Source organism: Galeopterus variegatus, unplaced genomic scaffold, assembly GCF_000696425.1.
Source record: "Galeopterus variegatus unplaced genomic scaffold, G_variegatus-3.0.2 Scaffold4409, whole genome shotgun sequence".
Classification (NCBI taxonomy): domain Eukaryota; kingdom Metazoa; phylum Chordata; class Mammalia; order Dermoptera; family Cynocephalidae; genus Galeopterus; species Galeopterus variegatus.
This window is the reverse complement of record NW_007730520.1, coordinates 196,592-208,996: the sequence shown is the minus strand read 5'-3', so window position 1 is coordinate 208,996 and position 12,405 is coordinate 196,592. Positions and strand designations below refer to the sequence as shown.

Sequence of the window (12,405 nt, the reverse complement as noted above, 5' to 3'; positions counted from 1 at the left end):
GGCATATGGAGAATATGACCCGTCACTTACTCTCTGGAGTGTACTGTCCCCTATAGATAGTCCCTAAGGAACCTATGGATCTTCCATTCTTGACCCAGAATGTCTTCCTTCTGTCCACTTCACCTCCCCAAATTACAGTGCCAGGGGCCAGCTCAGAGCCGCAAATCCTGAAAGGGCCACCCAAGTGACTCCAGCCCATACTCCCTCTCTTGGGACACACCTGGTGGCATGCTACCTGGCTCTTGGCCTCAGCTGCCTGCAGCAGGGTGGGGATAACATTGGTGGTGCATAACCAGATTCTCCAAAGACAGAGACCCATTTTTATCATCAGCCCCAGGCCAGAAGTAGAAGGCTCGCTGATCTTCACAATGTGCCTGCCTGGGACGTAGGGTGGCTGTGCCCAGGTGGCAGGTGTCCCCTGAATTGATGAGCCTGGGGGAGCAGGTGGGAAACTTCTTTCAACAAATTCTTCGCTTGATTCCGGGGAGCACGTTCGTTGGGCCAAGTCTTGGCAAACAGTCAACGAAGCTTGAAGGTCCGGTTCCTGACCGCGTCCCCAGTCCCCCGCCCGGGAGAGGCCCCTGGAGCGGCCCGGCGCAAGGGACCAGAGGCCGGACAGCTCCGCTCTGCCTCCTAGAGTCTGGAAGCTGCCACTGCGCCCCGGGACTCTCGGGCTCGGCGGCTGGAGCCGACTCCGCACGCAGGGGCCCGCGGCCGCACTGCGCTGGCGGTCTGGGGGTGGTGTCTGAAGTCAGGCGCTTCCTGCCTTTTCTTTGGCCCGGGTGCCAGGCTCGCGCTGCCCTGCTCAGGGATCCCGAGTCGCCCCGCCCCGCCGCCCGCGCCCTGCTTGGTGCGCTCAGCGTCCCCGCCCTCGGCCCCCAACCCCCACCTCCTGTGCCCCTAGGGGGGCACCCCCACTGGGGCGGGCGGGTGGTCAGCCGTGCCCCAGTCGCGGAGTGGTGCAGAGGTGACGGTAACCGCCTTCCTATTTCCGCCCGGCGGGCAGCGCTGCGGCGTGAGTGCCAGCAGAGAGGCGCTCGGTCCTCCCTCCGCCCGCCCGCCCGCGCCGTGGGCCGGCCCTGCCTCGCCGGCGCCTTTTTCCCCCGCACCGCGGCGCCGCTCCGCCACTCGGGCACCGCAGGTAGGGCAGGAGGCTGGAGCGCCTGCTGCCCGCCCGCCCGTAAAATGGTCACTTCGGCTGGACAGCTCGCCCTGTTCGCGCTGGGTACGTACTCTGCCTGCTGCGCGCCCTGAGCCCCCTGCCCTCCGCGACACCCCGCTTTTCCCTGTCCCCTCCGTTTCTCTTTTCCGGGGGGTTTCTGCACCCGCCTGGGAGAGTGGACGGAGGCTAATGCTTTTATTGGTTGGAACCTGGGAGGCAATGGTAGTCACTAAGAATTACAAAAAGGGGGACTGTCGAGCGCCCAGGTGTCCCCCGGCAAGTGGCCGCCTGGGCCGCGCGTGAGAACGGCGGGGAAGGCGAAGCGGCGTGTGAGCGGGCTTGAACTTTAATCCGCCGTGGCTGTGTTTCAGTTCATGCTCATGCCCACACCGACCTGCTTACCTGGCCGGTCTTCACCGGCGTCGGTGGCGTGTGGACTCTGAGTCGCCCAGGAGCGGGAGACAGGCGTCCCAGCCCCTGCCCGGTCCTTACCTGCTTCCCTGTCGGACCCCCTGCCTACCCCTGAGCCCAGCGACGGGCAGATGTTCACGATCGGCAGAGGCGCCCTCAGTCTTCTAACTTCAAGAGCTCTTGAGCTTTGGGCTAGGTTTTGGATTTTTGTGCGGATTAATTGTTCTTTTAATTAACTTCCCTGGGAGAAGTGGTTTCAGTGTCAGCCGAGGGCAGGAGTGAAACCTTATACGGATCGTTGCCAGCTTCCTTTGAGTTTGTTCGTGGAAATGAACGAGGGATGGGGGAGGGGAGGAAGTTAAACCCCGCAGGCCCGGGTGGCGTCCGCGGAGCCGGGGCGTTTTTCAGTGGCAAAGTTGTTCTGGTCTGTCTGTAAGTGGGGAGGGGCGCGTGGCCGCGCGCGGTCTGGCCAGGCTCGCGCTCCAGGTGTCCCGGTTATTGCCGCAGCCTTCCGTGAAGTATTCGGTCAACATCGCTTGAGTTCAGCCCTCTAAAGCAAGTTGGTCTCTACAGGGTCATTAGAGTCTGAGGAAAGCTGTGGAACGCCCCCTGCCCCCTCCCCCCAATGCCCAAAGCCATAGCCTCGCCCAGTTCCATGTACAATTCCGGGGGGTTCATGGACCCGCCTGCAATCCTGCCCTTGAAACACTGATTAAGAACCGCAGCCGATTAATGTACACAAAGAACGATTACATTTTGTAAGGATGAATATACTAATTATCCTCATTCGATCATCACATATTGTACACAGGCATTCAACTTTGTACTGCACAGATATGTATAATCAATCATGTTTCAATTTTAAAAAGAGAGAGAGAAAGAGAAAGACATTCAACGAAAGAAAAAAAAAAAAAAAAAAAAAAAAAAAAAAAAAAAAAAAAAAAAAAAAAAAAAAAAAAAAAAAAAAAAAAAAAAAAAAAAAAAAAAGAACGGTAACAGAAGATGGGGCATCCTGTAAGAGAAATAGAGGGCAGTGGTGGCACCGGATGCTGCAACTGCACCTTCATCCGAAACTCACCAGCAGTTGTCTTGATTATGGGCAGACCTCCCCGCCCCCCACCCCCGCCCCGCCTTTTACCTTTTCCTAGAACTACCTTTTTGTGTGTGTATAGATAGTTGTTTTGGTTTCAGAATTTTATAAAAGCAATAAAACATTACTGATTCAGTGAAAGCCTCCTGGATACCATTCCCTGTTGTAATGTTTTTGCAAATAATAGTAGTAATAATAATAGCTAACGCTGTTTGAGCTCTTACTCTATCAGGAACAGATCTAAGGGCTTTACATTTATTAACTCATCTAGTTTTCCTACCATCCTGATGAGGGATTATTATCGTTCCTATTTTATAGAGGAGAGTTAAGCATACAGGGCCCACAGTTAGTAAGTAGTTGAACCAGGATTATTAAAGAGTGTGTGAGGAAGGTGGGTATAAACAATCACCTAATTTGTGGTCAGTATAGTCCCATCTCCCAGGATTGGGACTTTGCCTTAAGGAAAGATTATGTGGAATACTCTAAAACTTGCTGTTAAATTGGGTTTTCTATTGAACTCCTAGGATCTCAAGCTGGTTATTCAGAGAAAACTAGAGACAGGAGATGTATGAAGGTAAGCACATTTGAGGAAGTCTTTGAAAGTTGTCCCCTTACCTTCAGCACCCATCATAGTATCGTCACTCATGAAGACCACATTCATTCATCATGTAATTTTTCTCTTTTGCCTAAGACTGTTCTCTTCAGTTTGATCTTTGTTTCCTTCCTTAAGAAACAGGTGTATAAACTTGGAAAGATTGATCAGTATGTAAAAGCGAGCTCATCCACAATGTGAGCAGTTGAAAATAGTAGAGGGGAATTAAAAAAAAAAAAAAGCCAGGAGTAATTTACCCCAGTGAGGACGCCTTTTATTTTTATTTCTTTAAAAGAAAAATCAGAGCCGTTAGTTCTGTGCGCTTACTAGAACTGCTGCCTCCCACATGCATCTTTAATTTGCACATTTCCTCCAAAGCTGCTTTCCTCTCTAATTTTTCTTTAAAAGCTTAAGGCAGTTCCGGGCGAATCAGCCAGTGTTCCATCGCTAACCAAGATCTAGAAAAGCTTCATGGGGGAAAGTTGGAGAAGGAACTGGTTGTTAGGAGTCTCTGTGGATGCTTAATTACTTGGAATACGAGAGTTGATTAATGTTTTGAGTGAGAGAGTGGAGACTGTTGCCCAAATGGCAACACTGGAAACAATCTGGTTCCTGTGGTGGCCGCCTTCCCAGGTCAGGTTTCCATCTCTGGCAGGCTGACCTCACGGGGGGGTTGGAACGTCCATTTGCCACTTCTCTGTGTCCAGGGAGCAAGATGTGTAGTCTTGGGCAACTTAATTAGCTTTTCTATGCCTTGTTTTTCTCATCTGTAAAATGGAGATATTAGTAGGATTGTTGAATATATTTAATGTATGTCAAATGGTGCCTTGCACATCGTTAAGAGCTTAATCAGTCTTAGCACCATCATCATCATCATCACTGTTGTCACTTTGAACCCCATAGAATTTCAGACATCATTGCAGTTTATCTGAGTTTTGTAACGGGGAGAGTTTGTCCATTTTAATTTATGTCATCTCCCTGCCCCTCACCCTTTCTAAGTCAGAAAAACCTGAAAACCTACTAGGGGATTTCTGGTGAATATCATTTGGCAGATGACAAATACAAGTGAGTTTGGAAATTCTTTTGGACATTGTGAATTCCTTAATTTTTGATACAAAGCATTTGTAGCTCTTCTTGAATATTCAATGACCAGTTGTTTATTGAGGTCAGCACTAAGTTCCAGTTTTCTGGTCTGTAAAGTGAGAATAATAAAACTGTAGCCACCTCACAGGTTGTTATGAGAATCAAGTGAGGTGGTAAATGTGGAAGCTAGTTATAAACCTTAAAAATAAAGGCTGCACACGAAATGAAATTGATTTTATGATATAGAAATGGGTTTTATAATCCAGAGATAAACATTATTATTTTTGTGGCAGTTCCCATAAGTGAGGATTGAATTTAGAACTAAAGAGGGATGTCATAGGATACCAAATGGCAATAAGGATGGATGGAGGTGAAATAGGTCACCTTCCCTGTGGAATTCAGGACTAAGGGACCAGCAGGGGTACTGAAGTAAGACATTTCTTTTCTCCATTACATGGAAATGATGTCTTTCAGAGTACACAGTGGACATTCACCTAGGACACATGTTTTCTCTAAGGGACCAGCAGGGGTACTGAAGTAAGACATTTCTTTTCTCCATTACATGGAAATGATGCCTTTCAGAGTACACAGTGGACATTCACCTAGGACACATGTTTTCCGTATTGGGCAATCATAATTAGGGAGTATTCACTTAGACTGTGGGCAGTAAAGGTGCATATGGAAGCCTTAGAAGCTGCATTTCCCATATTTGCTTTTCCAAAATTTGGTTTCCTCAGGATAAAGTGACCTTTTTGTAAATACTCAATGTCCCCTGCAAAGGGGACTTTTCTTATGCGAGTAAATGATGCTTCGTGTTACTGTTACTGTGGTAACATATGAAAAATAGACGGCTTTTCCATTAAGCCTATCTAAGGACCTTTTCCAAGAGTATTTTGAACAAGGTCCTACTCTTTGCGCTGCCAACTGGAAGGGACGGGTGATGGGAAGTGGAGGTTAGGTCAACCAAAGTGAGGATGGCTTGTACACACAAAATTAAGCATCTTGGGCATGGTTTCACACTCAAAACCTCTGGAGTGTCTTCTACAGAAGTCCTTAAATCAGAATCACCTGGAGGAGCTGGTTAAAACAGATTGCTGGGACCCCTCCCCAGCATTTCTGATTCAGTAGGTGGCAGAGTTTGCACGTCTACCACGTTCACAGATGTGACTTATGGCAGGGGGTAGGGGGCTGCAGGAGTGGAGGCGGCAGGAGGGACATTTCAGGAACCACTGTTCTTCAGTCAGTTGCTGTTAGGGAAACTTCTGGCTTAACCAGTTGCATTTTATCTGAAGTACATTCTGATGTTTAAAAATGCCACTGTGGATTTATGAGCCATTATAAAGGTGCTTCTAAGGCCTGTATTGCTGACCAGGGCAGAGTTAGAACTCTTGCTGAGATCTCTTAATTTTTGCAAGTGTTCTTGTACTTTACCCATGGAAAAAGTAATGATCCCATGTTATTAAACTTAAGTTTACCAACACTAATCATGTCACATTTTCTTTTTTTTGGATTGCCAAAAATCAACCATTGTTTTGCTGCCATTTCAAATATTTCTAATCACCTAATTTTAAAGTGTAAACTTAATTCTATGCTAAAGGGCTAATATGTTTAAGATTTCACTCAGATAGAGGAGGATTAGGGGATTTTTATAGTGGCTTTTGGTTTTATTTAGTCCCCCTTTTCTCCCCCTGTGAAACGCCAAGTATAAATCTCTTTCATAGAATCAGAAAAGCCAGAAATCTAGACTACCAGAACTATCTTTTAGGAGCTCTTCATTTCAAGGACAAGGCATGTTACCTTTAGATCAACTCTAAAAATCTAGGTAAATTCCTTTGAAGCATTATGAATTTGTTGTGTTGAGTATGACTTAAGAAATGAATAGTTGTTACCTGGGCTTAGAAAAAGTTGGAAGTTTATTGAAATGGAATTTTATGTATTTTGTTAATGCTATGTCTTAAGTAGAGGATACAAAATTTTCTTCACATGGAGTCTTCCCTCTGGTCAAGTGAATTCTATGCTATGAAATTTGTCTTTAAATTTTTGTTGTCCCCTTATCGTGAAAGCCTTTCCTTTCTTCTCACCTGAAGTGTTTGCACTCTTCAAGTAATTGTAGTTGGTTAGTATTTCCTCAAGAACAGCTTGTACACATAACTTTTTTGTGTAACAACCAACCGGCTTTGCCTTTTTTGATTTTAATCTTCAAATGTGTTGACTTTTCTGGCTGGGAGCCCTGGTAGCAGAGGCCTGGCCCCTCCATGCTCTGCCTTGGATTAACGTTGGTTGGTGCTTAATCTATCTTTTCTACTAGTTTGAGGGCTCCTTGGTCGTCGTCTCTGCCTTTGACACCTCTGAGCACAGGCCAAGCCTCAGAGGGGACCAAAAAGGATTTGATGACCTCACGGGGTGCCCAGTGCAGAATACTCCAAGTATAGACTCAGTTGGGCAAATACTTGGCTGTGTTGTCAACAGTAACCCTGAAAAACTCTTTATTATAATAATCAAGGGTAGTTGCATGTAAATTCTTGCATCACTGATGCAGCTGGTCTTCAGAATGATGTTTTATTGTTGCTTTAAAACATAAACACTTGTCAAAATAAGCAAAGAAAAAATGTAAAAGATGGTGATGGTTGAATCGTTTGTAAGAGTAATGAGTTAACACGACTGCACTGCTATACTTATTTAAGGAGATTCCTTAATTATAAGTTGTTTTTATGTATCAATGCAATGATTTATATGTAGCTATTTAAAAGAATAAAGGTTTTCATGATATAATAAATTGAAAAGGGCAGGTTCCAGAACTATACATACAGTACTGTGCCTTGGTTTGAATTGGTTAATTTTTATAACAAGTACATATTACATTTATAATGCCTAAATTCAGGGAAGAGAAATGGTCCAACAGATATTCTTGTACATAAATGTTTAGGACATCTTTTATTATTTAGGATAAACTCCTAGAAATCCCACCAGCAGTTTACAAATGTCCACCTTCTTGAATCTTCCATAACACCATAAGCTAGTTAGTTGCCAAGTTGATTGGAGAAAGAGATCTCAGCCCAGTTTTCATATTTAGTATTTGTCAGGGTGAGGAAATGAGTGCTGGCCATTTGTCATCTTGTTATTTGCATATTAACCTTTTCCAATATTTTTCTCTTTGATATCCTTTTCTTAGTGCTTTATAACATTTTATACTTAAAAGGTATTAATTATTTGTCAGTCATATTGCAAGTATTTCTCCCCAGTTATTTACCTTTTACTGTTTTGTTTATGGTATTTTGATATACATGGGCTTTTTATTTTTATGTAGCAGAGACAGTAAATCGTACCCTTAAGATTTCTACCTTCACTTGTATATTTAGAAAAACCTTCCCTTATCCTAAGATAAGGCAAATAGTTTTTTTCTTCGAATTCTTTACCGTTCTCATATATTATGTTGAAATTTTCTATCTGTAATTTATCCTAGGGTATGGTGTGAGGTACAACTCACATTTTATTTTTTTAAAACAGTCAAACAGTTGTCTCAATTGCCAATTGCCATTTACGGAATAAGCTGTCCTTTCCCTGGTGTTAGTCTGTTTCTGTTGCTTATAACAAATACACAAAACTGGGTAATTTATAAGAAAACAAAATTTACTGCTCATAGTTTCAGAGGCTAGGAAGTCCAAAGTCCAGGGAACACATCTGGTGAAGGCCTTGGTGGTGGTGACAGTGATGGCAGGGTATCACATTGCAAAAAATGGCAGAGCAGAAGAGAGCAAGAGACTAACCTCCTCATTCACTCTCTTTTGAAAGCCCTCAGAACCATGCCCCTGACCAACATTATTAATCCATTCACTATGGCATCGTCCTGCAATCTAATCACCTCCCCAAGGTACACCTTTCAATTGCCATAATAGGATTTTCCCCCCTCCCAACAGTCACAGTGGGGGCCAAGTGTCTAATACATAAAACTTGGGGGACACAGTTCAAGCTTCAATAAATTGGGGGAGACATTCAATCCACTATATCTACCCTTGGCCCCCCAAAACTCATGTCCTTTTCACATGCAAATGCATTCATTTCATCCCCAAAGTCTTAACCTATTTCAGCTCAAAAGTCCAAAGTTCAAAGTCCCATCTGTGAAATCACAACAAGTTATCTACTTCCAAGATACAATGGTGGGACAAACATAGGATACATATTCCCACTTGAAAAGGGATAAATAGGCTGAAAGAAAGGGGTAACAGTTTTCAAACAAGTACGAAACCCAGCAGGGCAGGCTTTAAATCTCAAAACTGGTGAATCATGTACCCTTGACTTCATGTTCTGTGTCCCCTGTACACTGGTGCAGCGATTGGGACCCCAAGTCCTCAGGCAGCTCCAGCTCTATGGCTTTCCTGGTCTTAGGTGATGCTTCGGCTCTCACAGGCTGGTCTTGCACGCTGGTAGCTCCACAAGTCTGGGGTCAGTGGCAGTCCCACTCCCATGGCTGCAGGAGGCATGGCGCTGATGGAATTTTTCTGCTGTAACGCCAACCGCACATTTCCAGTTGGCATTGCTTTAGCAAAAACTCTATGCGGTGACTCCACCCCTGCAACAGATCTCTTCCGGGGCCCCCAGATTTTTCTGTACATCCTTTGAAATCAGGGTGAAGGCTCCCAAGGCTCCACAGCTCTGGCATTCTGTGAGCCTGCAGACCTACACCACGTGGACGCCACCAAGGCTTCTGGCTTGTATTCCCCAAAGCTGTGGGTCCAGCCACACCTGGGGCCAATTTAGCAACAGCTGGAATGGCTGAAGCAGCTGGGGTGCTTGTGTGGGGAGCAGCATCTTGAGGTGGCCCTGGGCAGCGAGCCTAACAAGGGCACCTCAGGCCTGTTCCCTGAGACCATTCTGTCTCCCTAGGCCTTGGGGTCCATAACGGAAGACACTGCCTCCAAGGTCTCTGAAATGCCTTCAAGGTCTTTTTTCCCCTTCTCCTGATATCCCTTTCTTCTGTACTCATCTCATTAGCAGACGGCCCCTGGGCTACCTTTGCTTTTGTGGCCAGGCTGGAAGTTTTCCAGTTTTTTGCCCTCTGCTTCCCTTTTAATTACACGTTCTGGCTTTACCTCATGCCTTTGCTGCCATAACTCAGCGTAGGCTGTTACAAGCAGCCATGCAGCTTCCTTAATGTTCTGCTGCTTAGAGATTTCTTTCACCAAATACTCTGGCTCACAACTCAAGTTCCAACTTCCACAAAGTCCTAGGGCAAGTTGCTTGCCCGGTTCATAGCAAGGGTGATCTTTGCCCCATTTTCCATTAAGTCCCTTCTCATTTACATCCGAGACCTCCTTACATCCAAGAGTGTTCTTTATAGTCCATATTTTCATAAGTATTCTGGTCACTATTATTGAAACAGTCTCTAAAATATTCCAAACTTTCCCTGGTTTTCTTGTCTTCTTCTGAGTCCTCCATACTCCTCCAACCTTTGCCTAACACTCAGTTCCAAAGCCGCTTCCACATTTTTCAGTATTTGTTATAAGCAACACCTCACCTCTCTGGTACCAATTTTCTGTATTAGTCTGTTTCTGTTGCTTATACCAAAGTACACAAAACTGGGTAATTTATAAGAAAACAAAATTTATTGCTTACAATTTCAGAGGCTAGGAAGTCCAAAGTCCAGGGAACACATCTGGTGAAGGCCTTGGTGGTGACGACAGTGACAGCAGGGTATCACATTGCAAAAAATGGCAGAGCAGAAGAGAGTGAGAGACTAACTTCCTCATTCACTCTCTTTTGGAAGCCCTCAGAACCATGCCCCTGACCAACATTATTAATCCATTCACTCCTGCATGGTCCTGCAATCTAATCACCTCCCCAAGGCCCCACCTTTCAATTACCATAATAGGATCTCCCACCCTCCCAATAGTCACAGTGAGGACCAAGTTTCTAATACATAAAACCTGGGGGACACAGTTCAAGCTTCAATGAATTTGGGGGGACATTCAATCCACTACACCACCTGTGGTATGAAATTCTATTTTCAAATGCTAAATTCTTATAAGTATTTGAATCTGTTTATGGAATTTCAGTTTGGTTCCATTATTTAATATTTTTGCCCTTATTGTGAATTGTTTCATTCATTTATTCTATTCACTGAACACCTGTTCTGTGCTGGTAACACTTCTAGATGCTAAAGAATCAGCCAAGAATGAGACAGAGTCCCTGTTCTCACAGACTTTGTGTTGTCGTGGGTGAGACTTTTCCCAGTGCTATCTATTCCAATTGGTTATTGCCGCTATATAAAAACTTTTTGTATATGTTTATATTTTAATGGGTTTTGTTAATTCTGATAGTTCTTCAGTTGATTCTCTCAGGTTTTCTAGGTAGATGATCATGTAATCTTGAATAGTGATAACTTTGCCTCCTTTCTTTTAATATTTTTATCTCTTATTACTTTTTCTTATAGTATTGACTAGAACTTTAAGAACCACCTTTTTAAAAGGCAGTAAACATCCTTGTATTTTTCACAGCTTTTTTGATAATGTTTGTGCGCTTAACAGTTAAGTATGAGGCTGACTTTTTGGTTATATACACACACATGTATATTCCTTATGATATTAACAAAATGGACATCTCTTCATAATTTACTTAAAGATTTGGCATTTCATTTTGTTAGTTTTTTAAAGCAAGAGGAGATAATGTATGGGTTTTTTTTCCCCCAAATGTTTTAAGGACATTTATTGACTCAATTATGTTAAAGCCATCTTTAAATTCTTGCAATAAACCCTTTTTGGCTTGTGGTATTATTCTCTGAATATACTGCTAGATTTGATTCATTGTGAAGTGTTTGGGGCCTTGTTTTCCTTTTTAGGTTTTGATGTCAGCATTATGTCAGCTTTATAGCATAAATTTTAAAACATCTCATCTTTTTCTATGCTCTGGTAGTTAAAATATGGAAACCGACAGTTCTGTGAAGCCTTAAAAGAAATTGCTTATGAAACTTCTGGACCTGGTCTTTTTTTTTTTTTTTTTTTTAAAGGTGACTGGTTAGGGGATCTTGGTGGTGTCAGCACCACGCTCACCCGGTGAGCGAACCGGCGATCCCTGTACGGGATCCGAACCTGTGGCCTTGGTGTTATCAGCACCATAGTCTCCCGAGTGAGCCATGGGCTAGCCCGGCCTAGTTTCTCTTTAGTGGTCAGTTCAAGTTTTCTTGAGTCTGTTTTGGTTATTACATATTTTCCTGACAAGCTATTCAATTCAGATTTCTAAATTTTTATCATAGCTTTATAAATGATCTCCTTTTAATTTAAAATGTTTCTTTTACATCTGTGTCTCCAGTTAATGTGACTTTTAAAAATATGAAACAAAGTAAGCACCAAGGCCCCCCAAATAAGATATATTTTAAAATTTGTTTTTCTTGATGATATTTGGGGGAAAAAAACCCCAAAACTTCTTTTAAATCATTAAACAAAATTCAAGGTAAAATTTTATAATTAATAATGTTCTCATAAGACCAGGTAAATAACTTTAGTTTGAATGCATAACTGCATAAACCAAAGTTGGTATAGTAATGCCATTTCTGTTTTGGACGGGTACCTGGCACTGTAATTTCTAACAGAGGCTGGTAAGTAGCATCTGATGCTTCTTCCTTAAGATTTAAAAAGCTTAAAAACTTGTAAATACACTGTTGTGTCCCTTAGATGCTACTGAAGCACAACCAATGCTTGCATGAGAGGATCTTTTATTGTTTGTTCATTTGTTTCTTGTTTATTTTTTGTTTTGTTTTTAAGATCAGTACTTCTAGGTAAAAATATTATATTCTTGCTAAGAGACTGTATCTTCAGTTTGGGTTCTTTGGAGCCTTTAATCTGAGTTTGAATGAGGTCAGTAAACAATTCTCCTGGGCACTTAGAGGACAGGTGTCACTTTACTGCTTTTTGGTCATCTCTTGCCAGTTCCGAGGCAGTCTCTGTGTAATTACTGTACTTCCAAGAGCTACAGGAGATTACTGGCTAAATAGTGCATGTAATGTGGGGACTCAAAAGCAGCCAAAGCTGATAAATGAGAGGTTTGCAATTACACACTTGGCACCCTGCCCCC

The 12,405-nt window shown here is 43.4% G+C and overlaps 1 protein-coding gene across 2 annotated transcripts in view; it reads left to right on the top strand.

The window, feature by feature from the left end:
* Positions 1 to 1,132: 1,132 nt before the first annotated feature.
* TGFA (transforming growth factor, alpha) overlaps positions 1,133 to 12,405 on the top strand; it is a 112,659-nt gene continuing 101,386 nt past the window's right edge. For both annotated transcript variants that reach the window (XM_008587517.1, XM_008587516.1), the window contains exon 1: positions 1,133 to 1,225. In XM_008587517.1, the coding sequence (XP_008585739.1) occupies positions 1,186 to 1,225 (40 nt within the window). In that variant the 5' untranslated portion in view covers positions 1,133 to 1,185. The remainder of the gene's footprint in view (positions 1,226 to 12,405) is intronic.